The sequence below is a fragment of the Puntigrus tetrazona genome, chromosome 19 (genome assembly GCF_018831695.1).
Source record: "Puntigrus tetrazona isolate hp1 chromosome 19, ASM1883169v1, whole genome shotgun sequence".
Taxonomy (NCBI): Eukaryota; Metazoa; Chordata; class Actinopteri; order Cypriniformes; family Cyprinidae; genus Puntigrus; species Puntigrus tetrazona.
The window spans coordinates 13,168,463-13,192,649 of NC_056717.1; the positions used below are offsets into that span (position 1 = coordinate 13,168,463).

The following is a 24,187-nucleotide window of genomic DNA, read 5'->3' on the forward strand; positions in this document are numbered from 1 at the left end:
ACCTCAAGGCCTCGGCCCAATCACTCTTCCTCGGGATCGTTTGCTATTCAACACTCCAGTATTGCGGCTACTGGCGGTCCAGTAGCGTTAGCCGCGATCGCTTCTTGAGTTCAGAAGGCAGCTGTCAAAGTGCGGATTATTTTTGGATTAAGTGCAAACAGGAGAGCGTCCCGCGTCCCGGCGGCTCATCCACTCATCACCCGAGCGGCGTGAAGCGGGCTTTTCTGAAATGGAGGCCAGGAGGGAAGAGAGCCCCGGCGGCAGGCCCCAGGATACTCGACCATAAGGGTTAAAGCTAGCACTGTTAGCCGAGACTGCCTGCCCTCGGTCGGATACATTTCCTTTGTTTTTATGCGCGCCTCGCAGCGGAACCCTTTTACTTCACTTTGCGCCACTTTAGTTATTTAGTGGAAACACACTTTTTGTTCGGGGGATCAACCATTTTGTTTTTGGGAAACTTTGTCAAAGTTGTTTATTTTTCGTTACCGCACTAAACATCAGACCCAAGCGCCCTCGGAGTGTTTTCAAACGCAGTATTCGACTTCCTCGTTGCACACGTTTCGTTTTCTCGCGCCGTTTACGCGACGCCGACAGTCACTCTGTCGTTGTTATTGTTTCGCCGCAACCTGAGGACTGACCACAGAGCGTCCCGATGGAGGAAAATGACAACATGGACTATTTTTACCAGCAGGTTTTGCAGAAGGACGTGACCCGGCGGCTGCAGGTCGGCCCGGATCTCATAGACTACCTGAGCGACCCGCAGAGGTCCTGGGACGTGGAGCAGGACAAACCCCGTCTGGATAAAACCATAGATGAGCTGACGGGATGGGTCAATTCCAGCAATTACAAGGTACGTGTGACCATGCCTATTTAAATGAAGTGTCGTAAACCTGTGTTATAAGCCGTTTGGCACGTATGTTATGAAGGATGCCTTCATTGTTCTTGAGCCAAACCTTATTTTCATAAAGTCTGTTATTGCATGCATATCACCAATTGCATCAGGTTTATGTTATTGTGCATTCATTACTGTACCATTCTCTCAACCTGAGATAAAAGGTGCTAATGTAACCGCATTTATAAAAATCTTCTGTGTATGTGTTTAGGAAGAAAATGTTTAAACGGTACGTTAATATCAAAGTGCATCCATTACATATTCATTTGTGTCTAGGAGAGTGGATTTGCTGGTGGGGGGTGTTGTGTTGATGGGGGAGGGTTGCTTGGGGTATTGTTCTGTTACACTGGGGCTGTGATGGCACATGTCACTGCAGTTTCTATAAGTAATCCATTTACATGTGCTTTTTGTTGTGTGTTGTGCTGATTTAAGAAAAGCCGTGGTGTTTGAGGATGCATGCGAGTCATGTTTAAATGGCCAGTGCATGCAAGCAGAAGCTTTTATGCTGGCTCATGCTGCCGCTAATGTTCAAGGTTGGGGCAAAAATGGTCACTTCTGCAAATAGTGAGACTGAAACGGGAAGCATGGAACGAAACATGATTATTGATGTTTTAAAAGCAGCTTCGGAGACTCATCTGTGTTCTATCTTCAGCTGGTAGTCGTGGTCTTCAGGGACTGATATTAATGGACAGCTATGACATCAGACTCATTGAGGTTGGATTTTAGAAATGATGAGGGTGATTCATAAATTGGAGACACAGCTGCAGACTTCTACAAATGTATGTGGTTTGATAAATGCAGGGTGTCAAGTTTTTTGGCTCCCTGGTTAAAGATCTGGTAGACAGTTTTCATCTCTCCACTAAAATATGTTTGTAAATCATTTTTTTTGTATTTATTTAATATACAGTGTTGTTTAAAGTCTTGATTTTCTGAAAAATAAATTTTTTATATATATATATTTTTTTTTTTTTCCAGCAGCTGTATCTTAAATTAAGCAAAAGGAACAGCAAAGACATAAATGCTAATCCTTTTTACTTTTTAATATCAAAGAATCTGGAAAAGATACATTTTAAAATATTTAAAAATAGAAAATGTTATTTATTTTTACTGTATATTTTTTTATAATTACCTTAGAAATAGAGATTAGAAACATAAAATTGTACTGTCCCCACATTAGTGTAATTGTTTAAAATTAATTATAATTTGTATTATTTTACAATAAATGTAAGTATAATTGTTTAACGAAATGCATATTTATTGATATTAAAATTATACTACTTGTGTCTATTTAAATGCAACTGTAACGTTTCTTCAATAATTAATTACAACAAAAAAAGTTGTGTATCTGTTATAGAGTTAAATGCTGACAAATTCAGTGAGAAATTATCCAAGAATGGACTTGATTTAAATGCACATTTTCTCCATAAGTCATACAAGGGGAAAAAAACAGAAATGCTTGCTGATTGTATCAACGTGAAGAAATGAGGTTAATCCCTAAAGTGTGACTGAACTCATTGCAAAGTGTGTAGTTGATCGCTGTCCAATTAAAACACATTTAAACAATTTCCCAAAAAGAAGCGCCCAGGTGTTTTCCATTTTTGCCTTTCAGGTGCGCTCTCTCTGTTGTCCTTACTCAGGACTCTCTCTGGCTGCTTTGCCTAAAATAGGTCATAACTGGAGCTTCTGGGATGTAGTGAATATTTGATTGTTTCTCTGGAATGTGAACTTCCATCCTGCACTGCCAAGAAACACACTGCAGCGATCCCACCGCAATCCTCAAATATAGTCGTCTCGCAATCTCTTATTTTCATTCACCCACTCTCGCACAATAACAATAGTCCTTCTTAAAGACATAGCGCTCATCAACGCAAAGCCCTGTAACCGATACTGCATCGAATACCAAATAAGCAGAATCGTGTGTTTGAAAATGCTGTCCTACAGAGAGGAAGAGTGAGGTTTGACGTTTTCAGCTGATTTGTCTCTTTCTTGTTTGGTGTCAGGTTGCGCTGCTGGGGATCGATATCGTCAGCGCATTTGTGGATCGGATGACTGATCGCTTCAGAGGTTATATCGGCACAGGTAAGCGATGTGCTCACGCTTGTTGCTTGTTCCGCTGAAGTCCGAGCTTCAAAAAGGCAGCATTAGCTAAAGATCTTCTCCATTGCATAATCAGCAGAAAGGGGAATGCCGAGATGACCTGCCATGTATATGACACAATCCACAAACTCCTAGCTTGTCTCTCAGCTGTTTGTGCCCCGCCTCCTGCTGTTACTAAGGGAACGGGCTGTTATGTTTATAACAGATGACCCCCCTCGCTCATCATACCTCATTCATCTGAAAACATGGAACAAACGGGGTATAGAGAAAGGAATGGGATGACTTCACACAAAGAGTCTGTTCGAGTCTGCCGGGTGACCAACAATGTAGAAAGTGACAATGTAAAAAATAAATAAAAATACATTTCTGGTCGAACAAACAGATAATTTTGTCCCCAATTCGTGCCATTAGTTGAGCCTGTGTTAAAGCTTTGGGATGCTCAAAAACATCTGGGGAGTAAGTGGTTTATGTTTAGTTTACAAATGGTTGTATTTGCATGTTGCATTAAATGTACACATTATTATTAATATTATAGGGCTAGACTATAAATTAGAATAAAATTGAAATCATGATTTGACTTGGCGTAATCATTAAATCATACGCTGCTTGTTTCAGACTGAAGCCAGCACTGAAAGTGATTCCAATGATATAGTTCTTTGTGACTTTAACGTTGTGGTGTGTAGACTTTTAGAAGTTTTTATATATATATATATATATATATATATATATATATATATATATATATATATATATATATATATATATATATTATACTCCTAAAAGTCTAAACTGTAAGTTAAAGTAATCAGTAATTATTATTTTTTTCATTACAGCCAACATGGAGCTTTTCGTTGAAAAAACTGTGTTTTAAATTGTGCAGCCCTGCATGTTTAGATGCCTTTTAAACCCCTTTTTCACTTTTTGCCCCCCACTCAGTGGTGCCTGCATTAGTTGACCGTTTGGGAGATGCAAAGGATCAGGTTCGAGAACAGGCACAAGCACTCATTTTGAAGCTGATGGAGCAGACGGCAACACCCATGGTGAGCTAACTATACAGCGGGTGGGCAGATCCTCACACCCATTCATACCAACAACAAAATCATAAAGCCAAAGTCTGGATTTTGTGTGTGTGTGTGTGTGTGTGTGTGTGTGTGTGTGTGTGAGCTGCTGGGTGAATAGAAACACATTTAATCCCTTTTGCCAGTTACTATTCCAAGTGATTTATCATTTCCTTCATAGCTCATCGTCTCACTCTCTCTCTGCTTTTGCAGTAATGGATATGTAACGAACCACTGACTGTTTCTTTTTCTCTGTCTCTTGTGTAGTATATTTGGGAGAGGCTGTTTCCTTGCTTCAAACACAAAAACTTCCGCAGCAGAGAGGGGCTCTGTTTGTGCTTGGTTGCCACACTAAATGCGTAAGTCGCTTATACAATCCCATACAGTCTCACTTTGTAAACAAACCCACATTTCTGCTGAAAATCTTGTCCAACAGGGGGCACTGGTCTTCCATATCATAGTTTTTTGAGGCAATTAAATCCCCCTGGGTTTATCACGGATACCTGGGAACTCTGTTAGTTCAGCTTCTCAGACGTTAGAACCTGTTTTGACGTCTGCATTCACTGATATTTAGATATTTAGGTTTCTACAGACATTGGCTCGTACACATTCCTAGTCTCTCGCACATTGTAAACAAACTCGTCCCTCTGAGGTAATCCTCTTACCTGCCTGTATTGATACCAAGAAGGTCAGACATTCTCATTGAAGCACTGCATGAACACTCAAATACAAACAAAACTAGCTTCTCAGTAACATCTCAATGTTGACACAAGAGCTTTCACATAATCTGAAAAGCCTTCATTGTTACTGCGATAATAAAATGATACGTGCAATATAGCTTTAATTAAAAACAAATGTGAAATTGCAGTTGTATTACAGGTTTGCAGTACGTAGCCTGAAATCAAAAATTCTGTCATTGTTTACTCGACCTCATGTTGTTTCAAACTTGCTGGCTGAAAAATGTCTGTTTTTTTTTTTTTGTTTGTACATACTCTGAAAATCAGTGGGGTTCTGTGCTTATTGACAACAGCAGGAACGTGCCTAAATAATAAAAATAAGTAAATATACTGTATATGTGAAATAAGCTTACGTATCTAGCTGTATTTACATGCATGGTCATTTGAACTTGCCCTCTCTCTCTCTCTTCTCTCTCTCTCTCTCTCTCTCTCTCTCTCTCTCTTTTGCTCAGTTTTGGCGCTCAGCCCTTGAGTTTGAGTAAATTTGTTCCACATCTCTGTTCGCTAACAGGAGACCAAAACCCCCAGGTATGAATCTGAGTCTGTGTATGTTTGTAATGCTTGGAATGTGTGTGAAAAAGTAAAGCGAGTTGGATGCACTCTCTGTTTCTGTCCTTTTTGTGTGTGTGTGTGTGTGTGTGTGTGTGTGTGTGTGTGTGTGTGTGAGGGAGAGGGAGGCACTAATGTTAGGTTTCTAGACATGTACAGCTGAGTTTAAGCTCCCGCTGGGCGAAAGGGCCACTCACAGAGAAGAGCATTAGATTTAGAGGTTGAGATGGGAGAAATGAGAAAAAGAGTTCTTTTAGAAAATCGGCTGATCGGTTGGTTCCTCTCTTTTTAGAAAGATTAATAAAAGGATGCCTAATAGTGTTATAAAATGTTACCAAAGATTTGTTTCAAATAAATGCTGTTATTTTTGAACTTTCAACAATGCTAACACTGAATATTTATCGAGCACCAAATCAGCACGTTAGAATGATTTCTGAAGCATCACGTGACACTGAAGCCTGAACTATTATGATTTTTCAAAGTTACAAATAAAACAAATATTGAGTGTTTCGTAAGAAAGTTTCAGTCTCAAAAAATTTAAGTTTGATTTACCATTTGACTTGTCATTTCTCCGAATCTGTTTTCACTCCGATGTTTCTGGTAAATATCACAAATTATTCCAAAGTAAAGCCTACAGCCATAAAAAAACAGCTATGTAAATTGTAATATAATAAATACTGCTGTTTTTACACGAGACTTTTCAAAAAACGTTTCAAAATATCAGCCCAAACACATGAATGTAAAAGTCATCATTCACACAGACAGCAATTTAATCGGATGATACTGCTTGTCACTAACTCTCATTGAAAGTGAGTGAGTTTTCTGTGTGACAGGGACTGTAATAAAATCGATCTGTAGTTGTGTTTCTTGGTTAAGAGCGTGTTTTGTGTTCTACAGGTACGGGAGGCAGCTATAACAGCCCTAGTGGAGGTGTATCGGCATGTGGGAGAGAGAGTGAGAGCGGACCTCAGCAAAAGAGATCTACCGTCTGCACGGTTAGTATGATTTACTCTTTAACCCGCAAGCTTTTTACAAATCTTAGTTTTATCCATTTCATGACACCGTGCTAAGCCAGCAAGCATCATTCTGTCTCAAACCCTCTACAGTTGTGTTGACAGTTTCAGGAATGGTATAATTACTCCGTGAGTCAGTTTTAATGACTTCGATCTACCAGATTGTTTGTTGCGCGTCGTGGGCGTATTGAGGGTGATTTATTATGAAGAACTGTACAAGTGGCAGCCCATTCGCGCAGATTGGACACACCTATGTATAAAGGAGAATTTTGCATGTGGTAATTGTTTTAGCTAGGAGCGCTGCTCTTTTGTGGTTCTTGTTAAATACCAGTGATGTTAGTTATGACCATTAAAGGCATAGTTCGAAATTTTTTAAAACGTACTCACACAAAAGTCATCGAAGATGTAGATATGTTTTAGTTTTTTTAATCAAAACAGATATGGAGGAAATTAGCATTAAATGACTTGCTCACCAGTGGAGCATTTGCTGTGAATGGGTGCCGTCAGAAACATTACCATGATAATCCACATAGCTCCAGAATGTCAGCTAACATTTTGTGAAGTGAAACAAATGCGTCATTGAGACTTTATGCGTTGTATTAACGATAACGCTTCCTCCGATGAAAATGTCCATCCACTATATCCTCTTACATCATTTTTTTTTCTCACTAGAGTGGACGTTTGTGTTTTTGCTTTTTTTTTTTTTCTTCACAAAAGCTTTTTGTAAATCAGAACCTATGAACATTCATTATCTTTCGCACAGAAGCCCTTGAATAGATTACTTGACCGTTTTCTCATGATCAGCCTTTTGATTGAATAAAAGAGCCCTGAAACAACATTAGATTATTACAGAACTCGATGTATTAGTCTGTCATTGCCGTTCTATTGAAAATTTCATGCACTAATTACGTGCACTCTATTACAGCCTGAGCCTTCTAAGAAGGTTGTTTGTAATCTTTGTGATGTGTACTGTATGCATTCCAAGAAATTAACTCATAAGTTTCCTGTTATAGAATGACAGTCTGTTTAGATTGTGTTTAATAAAGGATTCCTTATAATCTGATAAAATCATGCAGTCTGACATCAGTGTTCTGTGTTGATCTGTGGTAAATTGAGTTTTTGAAGACTGTGTCTAATGCTCCTGCATTCCTCTCTGTCTGATGTAAGATCCTTAAGGCGCTTGGACAGACTCCATTGGCTGCATCTTGAACATTTCATGATCAGTTTTTAATGCCATTGGATGATGTTCAAGCAATTTTTCTTTGTACATAATGGATTGATTTCTTTAGTTTTTTTCCTCTTATGATTTTGTGGTTCTAGATTTTGGCACATTCGCAGTATATTGATTCTCCCAGAAATGAGATTTGAAGTTCAGAATGATTCATGTTTAGTAGTCCAGATGTTTTAATATAAACTGAACTATATGGTGACTGGAATGACCCACATGTTCCACCTGGTTTCCTTAGCTATAGTGTGATGTGTCAGATTGTCTGGTGTGTGACATGGTTGTGACTCTGACGCACCATTATCTCGGAAAATACCGCTGGTCAAGAACACAAAAGTGCATGTGTCTGCCCGTGTCAAAGATATGTGAAAGTCTTTTCATTTGTGCAGGTTTTTTTTTTTCCCCCAAAGGGTACACTATATTTTGGCCAATACAAAAAAGTGATATGCCTATTTTCATGCTGTTACCGATGACCATTAAGTTTCTGATATTAATATTAATATACATTAGTTATACATATGTAACATGTAAACACAAAAATATTTTTGTATGTATTTTAGTTTATATTAAACTTTTATATTTACGAAAACGTAAATTTGTAAACGTAATTAATTAAAGGAATAATTCACCCAAAAATGAGCATTTCTATCATCATTTACACACCCTTAAGTACCAAATCTGTATGAATTTCTGTGTTTTCATTTTTGGGTTAACTATTCCTTTAGCAATTAAAAGAATAATGTATAAAAATCAATACCATTTTTCATTTTATATGCAAAAACATCTGTTGAGACATACCATGCATATTAAGTTCATCTGTAGAGTTGCTTTATAGCTGATTTGGATCTGACGTAAATTACACATTTTGCAGCATCGACACTGTTACTGAATTAATTTGTATCCACCTTGAACTGACTTAAGCTGAATAACGCAGTACTGTCTTCACCATACCTTGCCTTATATTTAATATCTGTGCATTATTAATTTAGTTATTTTCCTGATTAATACCATGAAGCTACTTTGAAACAATCTGAGTGCTATATAAATAAAGATAACTTGAATTTTAAGGCTAATGGTTAAGTGGCATGGAAAAAAAGATGTTTAATTAGCAATTTCATTCATCTTGATATTCAGCATTTATTACCCAGGAAATGAAAATTGCTTCTTTTTTTAAAAAAATCTGATACATGCCAAAAACGAATGTTGTATAACAAATATACATGATTTAGTAAAGAGTATTTGAGTTCACACTTTTTTGGCATGTATAATTTTATCCGATGTTGTTTGTCTCTTACACTTTGCCTTCGGAATCCTGTTGCATCACATAACACTGATATGATACGATATGATCTGATCCCCCCACACTAGAGGGTGGGCACACAAGTCCGAAAATCACTCTAAGCTACTGTACTAACAAATACTGTAATTCAGTGTCTGCGCTACCCTCATCTGACCAAGAGATAACCGCTGCAAGATAGGACATGCATATTGTTGACATGGATATGGTTTGAAAGGACAGGGCCGCGAGCTCCGGGCCATGTCAGTAAAAACGGGAAGGAAAGAGAGCGAGAGGGCAATCTGAACCGACTGAACCAAGGCAAGACGCGGGGGGCAGCAGTGAGGAGAGGGGGAATCAGTGCTTAAGTGTGTGTGTGTGTGTGTCTGGAAGGGGAAGGGGTGGGAGCCCTGTCTCTGAGCTCCACAGCTTTAGCCCCTCCCACTGGTGTGTGTTCCAGACAGGAGGTTATGTAAAGGGGAATAGATTCCTTGCGCTGCCTATCTCTCACACACAAATACACACACACACGCACACCGGTGGGCAGTTTCTTAGTTTTTTTCCGAGGCGTGCGCGCGGCACAGACACACAGCAGTCGAGTCTTTTCAGTGCTGCTCGGCCACATATGAAGGGCAGTATGTCTGAGCAGGTGGGTGGGACCTCGCATGCCGTCCTTCTGTACCCTTTTCTCTTTCTTCCTTTCGTCGCATGTTTTCTTTCTTCTCGTTCTTGGCTGTTCGCTCACTTTCTCTCTCCGTCTCGTTGCATTTTAGCCTCTCGTGACATGGAATAGAAAGAGCAGAGATCCTAGCGTTAATAGGGATTGATGATCTGGGTGTTTGTGTGTGTGTGTGTGTGTGCGCGCATGTTTCTGCGTGTGTGAGAACATGCCAGATTCGTCTGGACTGCCAGCTCTGCGTTAAGCACACACATGCAGCATCTCACATGTTGCCTTGAATGAGCATTTGCATGCATATTGCATTTGAGACCGTGGACATGTGCATGATATTGCAGGTTGTTAGTTAATCTGTATGCTGGTCCAGCACATTTATCAAATATCATGTAGTATCATGCAGGGTTTAAGCATCGTTTGTAGTTGCACTTTAACATTTGGTCTGCTATACATTGGGCCGGTGAGGGACAGTAATTAGGCTGCGGTGTCTTGTTAATTGTTCGTTGAGCTGAAAATAGTCTTGGCAGGCACTTAAAGGATAGTAATTAAGCGATGACTTTTAAGTGCACACTGCAGATGTGCTGTGTTTTAAATTTTGGTGTTTTTGTGTAATTCATGTGTTTGTTGGCATGTTTGTGTGATATTATGTTAGCCTTTGCATCTTAATTGCCTTTTAATGCATATCTTTATAGATGAAATATGTTTCTAGCTTGAAGGAAGAAGCAAATTAAAGCTACTTAGCAGAACGTTTTCAGCGAGTGATGTTGGCTGGGCTGTGACAGCGGTGCGTGAAAAGCAGACCTGTCTCTATCTGATTCTGTTTTAATCAGAAGCGGCGTTATTGTGATGGACAGATTAAGGCCTTTGGTGCAGTTGCCACAGTTTTATTCTGTTTGAAGTGTGCAAGGTGCGTTTTACTTCAGAAGGCCGATGTGTTGTTCAGTGAAAGAGAACAAAGTATGTTTGTTGCGTTGTCATCGCACTATACCATCACATGAGGGTGAGCAATATTACAAAAAAGAAAAGAAATCTCTGTATCCATGAGCTTTTTGATGATATTCAGAATGAACCGTTTTTATAATTATTTTTTTTAATCTCTTATGCCTATTCAGTAACGTAATTTAATTTAAAATGTTTTCTGTTTTAATATTTCAAAATCAATTTATTTGTTATTATTCTTCAGATATTATTCAAAAATATTTGCTAAAGAAACGTCTCTTTTTATTGTTAAACTGTTGTGCTGCTTAATATTTTTGTGCAAATATGATTCTTTGATGGAAAGTTAGAGAATGTTTATTATTAACATTATTAACATTTATTTATATGAAAAAACTATAACTTAAAAAAAAAAAAACTTTTATAAATGTTTTTAGATTTAATGCATCTTTGCTGAATAAAACATTCATTTCTTACCCAAAGGTTTTGAACTGAATCTTCTTACTCTGAGACCATAATTAATAAGTCATAAATAAAAAATAATATTGTATGTATTTTATTTACAAAAATATTTTATGAAATAATGTTGTTCACTCATGTCATCTTTAAGTTATGCTGAATTTTAAACTTAATTGAAATCGGAAAAGACTAAAACAACTTTTGCATACTTGTTTAAAAAAAAAAAAAAAGCAAAACATAAAAAGCATTTAAAAATAGTATAAATATAGTATATTCACTGTCACATTAATATTCACTGTTACTTATGACCAGCTGAATGATTGTGTATATTTGACATTGCCCACATTAACATTTCGTAATGTGGGCATCTTTCATAATTTTTTTTCATAATTTTTTGCTTAAGATGGGAAATTAAGAGTAAATATGTAAAAATGTTATGCGCTGTTTATTGAGATTGTGTGTATTGTATTAATAGTACACTCAAACCATTACTTTTCTGTGTGTTTCAGGTTACAGACCATTTTAAGCCGTTTTGATGAAGTACTGAATTCAGGGAACATGGCTCTTAGCCTGAGTCAAGGTAAGTTAACTTTACTAAGTTTTAACTTTAGCCTGTTTGTTAACTAGCTAAATCCCGTTTGCAGCATTTGTCTCCACTGGCTTCAGTTACAATGCTAATATTAGTCTTTGTCAGTGTCTTTGACCACAGTACTCAGCGTAAGCCTTTGACATCTGAGCCCTAGCTTTAACCACAATGGTACTTTCATCTAAATGCTAATCCTCATGTTTTTCATTACCATTACTAGAGGGTCAACATCAACATAAAGTGACTGGCTACATTTAAATGCCGGATTTCTCGGTGCCCCTTCGGTATCCAGTGAGTTGGATTTAACATGAGTCCTGGAATCTAAATAGGGGAGATGGTGTCAGACTTCCACGGCTTTGGAAATCTCCATGATGTGTTTGGCATATGTCATATGATGGAAGAGCTGGATCTTGAGGCGGATCACACTGTGCAGCTCTTTTCATGCCGCTCACATTTGGTTGCGGTGTAGAGTTGTTGTTGTTGTATAGTTATGTGTTTTACAGTGACTTAACAAGCTTTACCATAGTTGCTTTTTCATGGTTGCAGCTGTTGACTTTATGGGGCTAAACATGTGTTTATGGGTTCTGCCATATCTGTGACTTGAGTGGAAGGACACGGAGGATTTCAGATTAGTGTGCAATCAAAACGCTCTATATTTGTACCATATTGTACTGTGTATGTGTTTTGTTTGTTTATATATATGCTAATTTGCCCAATTTGTATTTAGATTTGTTTATCTTTTTTTAAATATAAATGTTATAAAAGTTATTTAACAGTGATAATTTAAGTTAAAGGCAAATTTTAAAAGTATCAAATTTCATACTTTTCATTATAATATGATATTTACATTTGCTGGTAACATTTATAAGAACAACAATAGTTTTTAAGTGTTTTATTTAAATAAATAAATAAAATATGTAAGAAATTAATCATATTTTTGCACATACAACAAAAAAAATATTGTCAGTTAACCACTTAATTATTATTTTTTTTTAACTTATAATAATTTAATATCCTAATATTGAACAGTTGCTCCAACCTTGAATATTGAGTACATGCTTACTTTAACGGTATAATTAATTATACGCAGTGTTTTTATTAATTTCCAACTTTTCCAGTCACCTCTTCTTTTTTTTGTCAGGTCTCACTTGAGTTGTTTATTATAGTGCTTCATGTTTTGAAACATTTACATCCGTAGCTTGACCTTCAACATATGTGAGTTTGGGGTGTTATTTATGACTATGGAGGACCTAATAACCTTGTGTTTGTAAATATCTCAACCTGAAGTAGTAACTAGCTACTACTGCTACTTTGTCAACAGAACTCCAAACCAGACCCGTTGCCTGTAATCTGGAAAACAGATTTAAGGTCTCTCTTCTGCTGCTATAGGCCATTAAATGGATACAGTCAGATTCCTATTGGTCTTGGAGACAATACACATTTCAACAATGTCCCTTCAAACATACTGGTAAACTTCCAAAAGTGTTAAACTGATTGTTTCACTTGGCTGTGGTCCTTGAGATGCATCTGGCCAGCATTCAGTATAAGAACAGGAAGGGGGGGGGGTCGATTGCCATGCAGCCAACTTCCTCACTAGTCACTTTTTAAATTTGGCAGAAGACAAAGTAGACGACGTTCAAAGAGTTTTTTTCCTACCCGTTGGCTTTGCCAATGGAGCCGCTGTGAGGAGAGGGTTGTAGAGAGAGAGCTGAGAGCTGTGCCTGTCACGGCATTACTCTGACACAGCGTGACAGAGAGAGAGAGAGAGAGAGAGAGAGAGAGAGAGAGAGAGAGAGAGAGAGAAGGACGAGAGAAGGAGAGAGTGAAAGAGCTGCCTCTTCTCAGAAGCGTTAAAGCCATGTCTGTGGGTGACGATGGTGATGGTGAGTGCGTTTATATATCAAGTAATCTAGAAATGACTGTAAGCTGTTGTGTTGTTTGTGTTTATGAGGTTTACGTTATGCATTATGATCTGTTTATTTAGTTATTGTCCGGAAAATACTTTTATTCTATTGATGATCTGCATCTCTTTCAATTCATAACGTGCATAATGTGTCCTTAAAGTCCAAACAATGCACTTTAATCAGAGTGTATTGCATTATATACCTCTCTGTGATATACTAGTTATATTATTTTCTGCGTCAGTGGGTTTTGTCCCTTGGGAGTTCAAGTGTGACCGGTTTCTAGGGCATTTCGTTGCCGCGGCTGCCCATTATTAGACTCTTCAGTTCTTGTCCTGGAAATTGAAGTACTCTATGAGATGTTGTGTGTCCGTTGACTATAAATCAAGCGTTTGGAGTACTTCTGTTCGAGGTATGTTTTTGTGGGCTTATTGCACAGGCTGCTCTTTAGCTGTTTGTGTTCCTGGGTAAATGGCTTCGCTTCTTTCTTTCCGTAATCCTGGTAACCAGATTAAATAGCCAGTTAGGTTACGGATTGACCAGTGAGGACATCAACACTCAAGCACCCACCGAACAATAAGCTAAATAGTGTTAATGGCAGTTAGACTTACAGTATGTGTGTTTCCAGGTCGGTTTTGAGTGAGAAATGTGTCACGTACTAGTGTGCAGTCAAAAGTTAAATGTATTTTTAAATGAATTTTGCTGTGTTACATATTCTTCGTAACTGGCAATATGTGAGTAAAGTGTCATTACATTGATAACTTTATCACACTATAATATTACATTTCTTTTAAGAATTTACATATTGCATTCTAAAACAAATTCACATCAATGATTCCCTCAGACTTGCTAAAATATTGCTTTGGAAAAAAAGCTTAATTAAAAAAAAAAAGTCCCCATTCCTACTTCTAATAATGTAAAATTGTTTTTAAATTATATTATTGCTGAAAAATATATATGTAAAAAAAAAAAAGTTTCTTTTCCGATTTTAACTGCCCATTTATTAATTTTCCTTTAATAATAATAATACATTTTTGCCAGACCAAAATTCTAACTACTTTTTGTTAATTATTTACAACACACACACACACACACACACACACACATATATATATATATATATATATATATATATATATATATATATATATATATATATATATATATATATAATATTTATATATATATATATATATATATATATATAGCTCTTTTTTTACAAATAATAAACAAAGTAGTGTTTGTGTAGTATTATTATTATTTATTGTTTATTATTGCTTTTTTACTTTCAGCTAACCATTTTAGCAGACTAAAATGCAAACTAGTGTGATTCAGCTATATTGTTAACATTTATTATAAATAATTGTATTTTTTTTCAGCTAGATATATTATCATGTACTATAAAAAAAAATGCAAACCAATGTGACTTAGCCTTTTTTTTTTTTAATCTTTCAAATCCAGTGATGTGGCCTGCTCTTGTTGTCATGGCAACAGCCTTTGAGAGAGGCCAGCTCTCTCTCTGTCTCTGTCTTGCTCCATCCTTGCCTTTTCTTCCTTCTCCCCTTTTTTCCCTTTAGCTTGTCCCCACTTTTTCTCGCTCTCGCTTCCTGTTGCTGTTTTGTTCCTTTTGGCCTGCCTCATTCTCGCTTGATCTTGCTCTCCAGGGTCGTCATTGGCCCGTCCTTGTTGGTTTGTTGTTCACGCCCTCCCTTCTGAACAAAGGGCGGGTTATGCTACAATGCTAATAATGCTAAACACATAGGCCGACACACAGAGCCCTTTCAGCTCCGCTAGTGGGGTCAGCATCCATAATGTGTCAGTGCAGTCAGCCCTTGGCTTAGTAACGGGGTCACAGTGTGATTGTGCGCGCACACACACACACACACACACACACACTCAAACACTCCTTCTGGGCTGTAGGGGTGTGTCCTTTGTGTGTCCATCTGTTTATGCACATTTTATTCAACCGTACATGCTTTTGACCATGAATTTGTATTCAAACTATAATGATCACGCAGCAACATGATGCTAAATAGCTTAGCTTAAGCTTCAGACAAAACAAGCCTCATTGAGATGCGAGAAGCATCCTCAAATCTCAAAGCTCACTGGCTGGTCAAACATGATGTCATCACTCTCCTGATTGGCTCTTTGGGTGCTGGGATGGAGGAGGGGGGCGGTGAGGAGCAAAGTGCGAGGGAGTGATGGAGGAGGAGACGAGGGGGGATGGAGCGAGAGAGTAATTGAGAGGGAAGATGCCGACAAGCTTTTGGGTGGTGGTTTCTGCAAACCGTGTTATGTGCCTTGCTGATCCGTCTCAGGATATTTCGCCACCGTGAGAACCGCTGTCATGTGAGCGGCAGCTTGGGCGTTGCCTCGGATACGAGAGAGAGCCACGCCCGCCTTCAGGCATGAGGCGCCTCATCTGCAAACGCATCTGTGACTGTGAGTGTCTTCTTGAGGTGTTTGAAGTGATTCTGCCGTTACAAATGAACATTGATGTCTGAACCAGTGCAGATAAAGGGTGTCGCCCAGGTGCCGTGGAGATTTGGAGCATTTTTAATAACCGGTGGATGACACGATAGACCTGTGTGTGTGTGTGTATGCGTGTGTGCGCTCTTCTAGCCTTGATCTTTACTAGATGCGCCCAATCTGCTTTTGTGTGTGGGTGGCTTTGTGAAATCTTTGAGTTGTGCAGGCATTGCTCTTTGTTTGTGAGTGTGTTTAAGTGATTAACGTTACCTATACTTCCTGTTTCTGCTGTTCAGGCCTCTATTAGGTCCTGGGCTGGTCATTGATTACTTAAGATGATATTGTGGTTTGGAGGAAATCAGACCTGTACTTGCCTTGGGTTTCAGTGGTAATGGAGTTGTTCATTGGTATATTCTGATAATTATTGAATCAGGCACATTGCAATGAGAATGTGAGACTATTGGTGCTAATATAAGTGTTTTTTTGCATATCATTGTGCAGCAAGTCTATTTTGGAACAGAATTTGAGGCACTTGATCTCTGCTGGTCTATTTGATATGATGCCTTTTATGTTCAGACTTTGATATCCTATTGATTTATCTTCTCATTGCTTTTATTCAGATCGTAGTTTTGACGATGATGACTCTGTGGATGGAAGCAGACCGTCATCGGCTCAGGCTGCTTTTAAAGTGCCCAAAGTACCCAAGAAACCCGGAGACTCTGCCAGCAGTTCCAGACGACCCAGTGCCACTGGAGCTGCCAAGACAGGTGAGACAAGTGTGAGGTTGCATTTACATCCTCAGGTGCGGAACAGTTTATCGTTGATACGGTTTAACAGCTTTGTTGTGCACGTTATCTCGATAAAATAAATGTGCTGTGACTGACTGACTGACTCAATTATTTTGTGCTGTCAGGAAGATATTATAAGATTAGCAGTTTGATAAATATATTTATTTAAAAAAATTATATAATGGAAACATTATATGGGTGGGAAAAAAAAGAGAAAGAAATGGTTTATATTAAATAACTATGTAGCGATGCCTATTTTTAGACAGTCCAACGGGAAACAAAACACTTCACACATCAAAGGTACTTTGAAAGGTATCTTGTTTGATTTTCTCTTTTTAGTTTAGAACTCGATGTACACAAACTGTAATATTACACTTATTTTACTCTTAACGAATTATTCAGTCTTCCATCAGTGCAAAAACAGCTTCAAATTACGTAACAACGAGAACAAAGATCTAATATTATCAAATAGATTTGTTCCAGTTTTAAATTCTAGTTGATGAGCCACATACAGAGCTGTTGTAATAGTGGGTGTACAGACACCTCATCAGTTGTGATATTTCATATAGAAACATAATGCATTATATCATATCTACTGCAGTATAGAAAAATGTGTCTAATGGTTGTGAAGTCATAAAAGAATCTCTGTTATTACATATGATATATATTCTCTATCAACCCATTGCAAAAAGCATAAAGAAAAAAAGCTTCCACTGAGATGAAAACCTCCTGATGGACATTTAATGATTGACCAGTAAAAAGGGTTCTTAAGTAAAGAAAGCGACCAAATAGTTTTTTTTTAGCTTGGTATTTCAATTCAGTTCATGTCATTTGTGTAGCTCTTTGCATTGAAGCTTTTACAGAACACAAAGTTTGCACAAATGCCTTTTTTGTTAAAAACACTTGGTTTGTATCAGCAGTTCAAAATGAATTGACTTTTTGCTGAGGCCCATTACCAAGCTTTCGTTTAAAAGCTGCACCCTATATGCCTTGATATGGGGTTTCCTGAAGGCCGACTGACAGCTTGCTGCAATGATATGTTTGTCAGGCTCTTCGGGTCTCCCCTTGTGGCAGATCTTACAGGCCAAGCCCCCTCTGGGCTTCATGATTGATCTTTCAATTACAACCGGATAGGAAGACAGACAGGAAGTCCATTAGGATTGAGAGCTGTTGATGTGTAGGTTAAGTTTCTTCCCTCCTATAAGACATTAACAGCCTTTGTAACAGATTGCAAAGTGCTATTTTACTGCATTCTGTATAGAGTTTTAAAAAACACACACTCACACGTGTGTATATGTGTGTGTGTGTATATATATGTGTATGTGTATGTAACTCCCTCCCACCGCAGAAAACACCCTCCCATTTGACTAGCAATACAACAGTTGCCATAGGAACACCTCATTGTGCTCTGTTTCGATGGTAACGGCTGCTACTGTCGGTTAGTTGTCTCCTAGTGTGACTGAGATTAAAAATGTCTCAAACAGTGACAGTTTCATGCGCCCTTCGTAAACCCCATAGCTGTCTTGTTTTTGTGTTTTAATGGGAGTCACTCATGTGTTTTGCAGGTGTCTCTAAGGAGGGGGCAGGAGCTGTGGATGAGGAGGATTTTATCAAAGCATTCACAGACGTCCCCACGGTTCAGGTGAGACACTTGCGTATAAATGAGGGAGGTGTTACTCGGTTCCCTCAGAACCTACTTAGAATCCACCATTGACTTTCAGAGCGTTCACGTTTGATCAAAGGCTTAGAATTGTTTGATCTACAACTGCTGTCTCTCTGCAACTCTCTCGTTAAATAGATCTACTCTACACGAGACTTAGAGGATAATCTGAACAAGATTCGTGAGGTTCTATCTGATGATAAACATGACTGGGACCATAGAACAAATGCGGTGAGTGCTACATACAGTTCAAGATTCAAACACTCATGCAGGTTACACTGGTCGATATGGCAGACTTGGACTCTGACACCTAGTGGTCTGGATGCAGCATCAAAGAAAATAAACATTTACAGCTACTAATGTTTTATAAAAATGGGCTTTTTATAGTCAACCTTAATTACTTGATCAACTGAGCCTTCGCGAAGGCCTGCTCTCTTTCGTTATGTCTGTGCCGTGCCGCTCTCACCTTCTCTTTGCAGAGCAAAAAATAAATAAATCAAACCATAAATACCATTTTGTGGCTTTGTAATGTTTTATGATAGATTACTGTACTGCCTCAATTAGCTCATTAACCAATCATTTCTTCCTCTTGACTAACTATAGCGTTAAATAAACATGAATGAACATCAGAAGGTATCTTGTTGCAACCGCAGAAAGACCTCAACTTTTCTAGTTCAAGTCCATCAGTGTCCATCTACTCTGTTTGGTTTGTCAGGCAAAAAGGGCAGATTCAGTGTTATGATTGTGACGTTGTACTTAATTTTGGCAGTTCACAAGCAGTTCACTTTTTACAAGTTGGTATTCAATGACCATGGTAATTATGATTGTAGGGCTGCATGATATATTAAACCCATTTAAAAAAATAATAATAAAGCAAAATATTATGAATATGCATACACATTTGTGCATATTATCTATGCTTATAATACATTATGTATTTAAATTTAAAAATAAAAATAAATGTTAAAAAGAAAACCATGTGATTAATTGCTTTTTATTTTATTATTATTGCATGTTTGCTATTATGTATGTAAAGTTTTTGTAAAGAATGTTGTTCACTTAATCTCTTATTACTGTTTTATTATTATTAATATTATTATACAATATGACCTTTTGATTAAACATAAGGCTAAATTCCAAAAATTATAATAATGCATTGTTCATGAAAATATCACAAAATGCATTTTTCTTTTAATGCTGACTGAAGCATGGCGACATTCTCTATATTCCACTTACAAGTGGATGAATTTGTTTACTGAACAAATATTGGTGAAATGTGCTTATTGGTGTTTACCATAACAGTGTCAAAGTGCAAGAGTCCACATCATTGGGATTCATTAGACCTAGAGTTTTCTTTGTGATTACACAAACGATTCGTTTGCATTTCATGTTTTAAGGCTCTATTCAACATTTTATGGAAGAAGTTTCCTGGCTTTCATGTAGTTTTGCTTATGCATTTCTATTCATTTGTGACACATCTTTGATGTGGTCTCATTCCCCTTCCCTTTCTCTCCACAGCTAAAGAAAATCCGATCTCTGTTGGTTGCCGGGGCAGCAGACTATGATTGTTTTTACCAGCACCTGCGTCTGTTAGATGGCGCATTTAAGCTGTCGGCAAAAGACCTGCGTTCTCAGGTGGTGCGGGAGGCTTGCATCACGGTGGCGTGAGTGTCTAATTGACTTTGTGAACTCAAATCTCTGGCAATAGAACAATGTATATGCATGCTTTGTAGATTGAGATCCATTCTCCATCTACCACTTAATTAAGTTCTAGAGACAAAGAGGTGACAAGCTTTTAAAGCTAAGCAAAAACACCAATTTATTGTGGTGTTATCTTAATTTTCTTTGCAGGCATCTTTCCACGCTATTAGGGAATAAGTTTGATCATGGAGCCGAGGCCATTGTTCCAGTGCTCTTCAATCTTATCCCTAACTGTGCCAAAGTGATGGCCACATCTGGCACAGCAGCCATACGTATCATCATACGGGTGAGAAACAGTGTCTGCATGAGTTTGTGGCGTCTGACTGCGCTGTGTGTCTGTGTGTTTCACCGTATGGTTTTGTATTTTCAGCACACTCATGTCCCACGTCTTATTCCTCTCATCACTGGGAACTGCACGTCAAAGTCTGTGGCCGTCCGGAGGTGAGACATTCAAACTAGTTTAAAACTAAACCTGATATTATTATAAATTTATGTATAAACCCTGTTACCAATAATAAATTATTATAAAAACTTGAATCATTTTTGCCCCATTGATTGTGATTTTATTATTTTGAAGTATGTTCAAATAGTTTTGTATTTTTTTTTTCAGTTTTCACTGCACTTTTTTCATCACGCAGTGATAATGCTTTGAGGGATGATGAAACAAATAAATATCTAAGCCGATGTTCTGCTTAATTGAAACGGGCAGTTTGAAAGAGCTGATTTTTGGAAATGAGTCCATTCTCTCAACTCCTTTGCTAATGAGGATCAAACCAGGCACCCTATTAAAAATAATTGTCTTAACATGTTCATGCTTGCGAGTCAGGAATTTAGTCTGGCTGCACAGTCTTTAAGAGATGAAACTGGCTAAATAAAAAGCACATTATGATTTTAAATATTATGTTTCCAACAACTGAATATTGCAGTTTTAATAAACTCCCAGCCCACCTGATTCCTTGGCAGGTTCACAGACCTGTGTGAGCACGTTCATTGCTGAACCCTCTTTCTTCCTCTCTCTGTCTGTCAGGCGCTGTTATGAGTTCTTGGATCTTCTGCTGCAGGAATGGCAGACTCACTCTCTGGAGAGGTACCCAAACAGCACAGGCTAAACTGGAGCTGCCTACTGGTGTTGAAAGGCCAAAACTGCACTATGTAACTGCTCTTTGTCTTTCCTCCTTGTCTCAGGCATGTGGCTGTGTTGGTGGACAGTATTAAGAAGGGAATCAGAGATGCAGACTCAGAGGCTCGAGTGGAGGCCAGGAAGTAAGCGCCGTCCTCAGATTACTTATTGTATTTTGCCGTTTCCTGTTGTGTTGCATCTCCTATGTTGCTCTCTCTCTCAGGGCATACTGGGGGTTGCGGGCTCATTTCCCCGGGGAGGCAGAGTCTCTGTATAACTCGTTAGAATCGTCCTATCAGAGGACACTTCAGTCGTGTCTAAAGAGCTCGGGCAGCGTTGCGTCTCTGCCGCAGTCGGATCGCTCGTCCTCCAGTTCGCAAGAAAGCCTTAAGTAAGAATATGTCACTCACCCTCATCTGACTATAAAATAGGCCACCAGTAAACAGTGAATTTGAAAAAGTGCTCTGTTTTTCTTTTATTTCTCACAGTCGGCCGCTGTCAAAGTGGTCAGCTGCTCCAGGCAGAGGTGAGATCCTTACGTGTGTGTGTGTCTTGTGAGAAAATATGTATGGGTAATAGTTTGTGATCAGTGACTTTAAAAATATATTTTTTACATAAAAAATAAGACCTGCTTACAGTGGAAAAAATGTAAATGTAAATAAAAATGTACATGTTTACTTTTAGATTTCAGTTTTCATGCTTCATAGTACATAAATGTTGCATTGTTTGTAATTTTTAGTACCTGCTAGCTCAAAATCATCAGGATCTCCAGGCTCTTTGCAGCGCTCCCGCAGCGATGTGGATGTTAACGCAGCCGCCGGTGCTAAAGCCAGACACAGTGGACAGACTGGAGGGGCGGGCAGAGTCACGACAGGCCTGGCCCCCGGATCATACGCATCTCTCGGTAGGAGCCACATAAAGTTGATCCACAGTTTCACCAAATTTTATCAGCTCACAAATACGCAGAACTCAAACATGTGAATATACAGGCTCTCCGCTCTTTCCTACCACACGCGATAGGAACTAAAGTGTGTAAAGTGTGTGTGTGTGTGTGTGTGTGAGAGATTCTGTTGTATGTTTGTGTCTTTTGTTCTAACTGGTTTGCTGTGCTCCTCTCTCTCTTCTTTGGCTTAAGATGATGCCTCTGATAAGGATGGTAAGATCATCTGCCGTTTGCTCATCCGTTCTTCTTCCATCTTCCCTTTTTCTTACTTGCCCTCTCCCCTTTTCTATAAGCCTTCCTTTCTGCTCATATAACTCACGCTTTCCTACTCTGTCTCTGAATTGTTGATCAGAATTTTGGGGTGATTTATTTGTATCTCTGATCTGTATTGAATTACGCTAGATAAAAAGTTGTTCGCTTTCGTTGTAGTTTTTCAGCGCTTTGTAGGCATAATAGGGAACCTGATCCTCTCACATGTAGTGGGTGGAGCTCATTGTTTGTGATGTAGAGCTGCTGCCGTCTGCTGGTGGCGTGTGGCATCGCAAGAATATGACTCATCTGCCTTTCAGCTTGTGGTTGTGCCAAGTTGAATTGCTTCATTAAAAATCACCCTTACTGATCTGATGCTCTCCCTGTACTCTGTCCATTCTGTCCTGTCTTCTTTCCTTTAACTCGATCATTAATACGTTCCCTCAATCACAGGACTGGCCCAAGTGGGTTGTTTTGGAGGGCCAGCAAGACACTCTGGAAATCTCTTATTAGTGATTTATTGGTGTTTTTATGTTGGACCTGAAGTATTATAGAATGTTTGTTTCTCTTCAGGGCGACTACGGACTAAGCAGACTTTATCAACGGCGTCTAGCATGGGCAGCAGTCAGGTGGACTCGAGAGGCCGGACCAGATCAAAGATGGCGTCTCAATCGCAACGTAAGTACCTACACACTGTGTGTTCATACACATTCCATGCATATGGTGAAGACGCGCAAATTTTGGCATAAATATTATTTATTGTTCCTTAGACACCTCTTATGTTGTTATTTTGATCACGAACCACATCATAAACGCACTTTATTAACAAAAGACTGCCCTCGTGTAAATTCAATAGCTTGTAAAACTGCAAAATCTTTGCCAATAGAGAATTGTGCTGACTGTAAACTGCCAGGAATGATCCATACACACATTTTCTTTAAAATGGAGATCCTTTGTAACAGTTTTTAAAAATATATTTACTGTCATCAGTTTAATGCATCTTTGCTAAATAAAAGTATTAATTTAATAAGACTCGGTGCTATTTTTCTACATATATGGCTAGCATTCAGTGAAACATGACACTAAACTGTCTTCACGCCACATGCTGTAACACACATTATGATCTGCATGTGTGTGTGTGTACGTAAAAGATTATCAGGAGTCATCCTGCTCTAAGGATGTAACCCACAGCTCCTCCAACTGTTTCTGTGCCTCTAGGTTCCGACGATTCTGATTGCACGCCAGGTACCCTCGTCTGACATTGTGGGCGAGTGTGTTTAGTTCATGCAAACGTGTGTGAGAGCGTTTGTGAGCGAGCAAGCGTTTTATGTCTTGAGTGGCCTGCATGCTGTGTGGTCTTCACTTGGGTGTGACGGTATCAGTCCATTTCTGCCTGCAGGCGTGTAGAAACACAAACTCTCACACATCGGTTTAGCGGTGAATGTTGGGCAGCCTGGGCTGCTTAAACATATTGAGAGTATTTATGGAACTAAAGCAGTGACGAGCACAACCATGACGTTTTTCATCTTTTGTGTGCCTTCATGGTGATGTTGTGGAGTCACGTCAGTTGCGATGCTGTTGCAGGGCTTTTTGAATCTATGTGCGCGTCTCATACTGATGTTATCATTTGCAGGCTGGTGGTTTTATTCATTTGTGCAGTGTGTCAAAACAACACATTGACTGCATGTTTTTCCCCATAATGCATTTGTATTCGTTTAATATGCTGTTCCTCCTCCCACCCAATGGGTCTTTTGGACCCGCCCGCTCCCTAATCCTCCCCCCTCATTGGCTCAGGATCACAGTCTGCTACCCCTGTTGGTGGTAAGATTTTCAACATATTTCACCTGTCACTCAT

At 38.7% G+C, this 24,187-nt stretch overlaps 1 protein-coding gene across 50 annotated transcripts in view; it reads left to right on the top strand.

Annotated features, from left to right (window-relative positions):
- clasp2 (cytoplasmic linker associated protein 2) overlaps nt 1-24,187 on the top strand; it is a 40,694-nt gene continuing 16,507 nt past the window's right edge. For 21 of the 50 annotated variants that reach the window (XM_043218520.1, XM_043218536.1, XM_043218521.1 and 18 more), the window contains exons 1-22: nt 1-850; nt 2,893-2,971; nt 3,926-4,029; nt 4,315-4,406; nt 5,237-5,312; nt 6,231-6,328; nt 11,425-11,495; nt 16,492-16,638; nt 18,225-18,301; nt 18,458-18,550; nt 19,838-19,983; nt 20,171-20,306; nt 20,391-20,461; nt 21,048-21,107; nt 21,206-21,283; nt 21,364-21,531; nt 21,629-21,666; nt 21,880-22,044; nt 22,276-22,296; nt 22,906-23,010; nt 23,551-23,577; nt 24,127-24,153. In XM_043218520.1, coding sequence (XP_043074455.1) covers nt 653-850; nt 2,893-2,971; nt 3,926-4,029; nt 4,315-4,406; nt 5,237-5,312; nt 6,231-6,328; nt 11,425-11,495; nt 16,492-16,638; nt 18,225-18,301; nt 18,458-18,550; nt 19,838-19,983; nt 20,171-20,306; nt 20,391-20,461; nt 21,048-21,107; nt 21,206-21,283; nt 21,364-21,531; nt 21,629-21,666; nt 21,880-22,044; nt 22,276-22,296; nt 22,906-23,010; nt 23,551-23,577; nt 24,127-24,153 — 2,077 coding nt within the window. In that variant the 5' untranslated portion in view covers nt 1-652. Of the gene's footprint in view, nt 851-2,892; nt 2,972-3,925; nt 4,030-4,314; nt 4,407-5,236; nt 5,313-6,230; nt 6,329-9,331; nt 9,497-11,424; nt 11,496-13,260; nt 13,385-15,627; nt 15,845-16,491; nt 16,639-18,224; nt 18,302-18,457; nt 18,551-19,837; nt 19,984-20,170; nt 20,307-20,390; nt 20,462-21,047; nt 21,108-21,205; nt 21,284-21,363; nt 21,532-21,628; nt 21,667-21,879; nt 22,045-22,275; nt 22,297-22,905; nt 23,011-23,550; nt 23,578-24,126; nt 24,154-24,187 lie in introns of those variants that run through there. The other 29 variants (XM_043218534.1, XM_043218535.1, XM_043218541.1 and 26 more) reach the window with 15 other exon arrangements.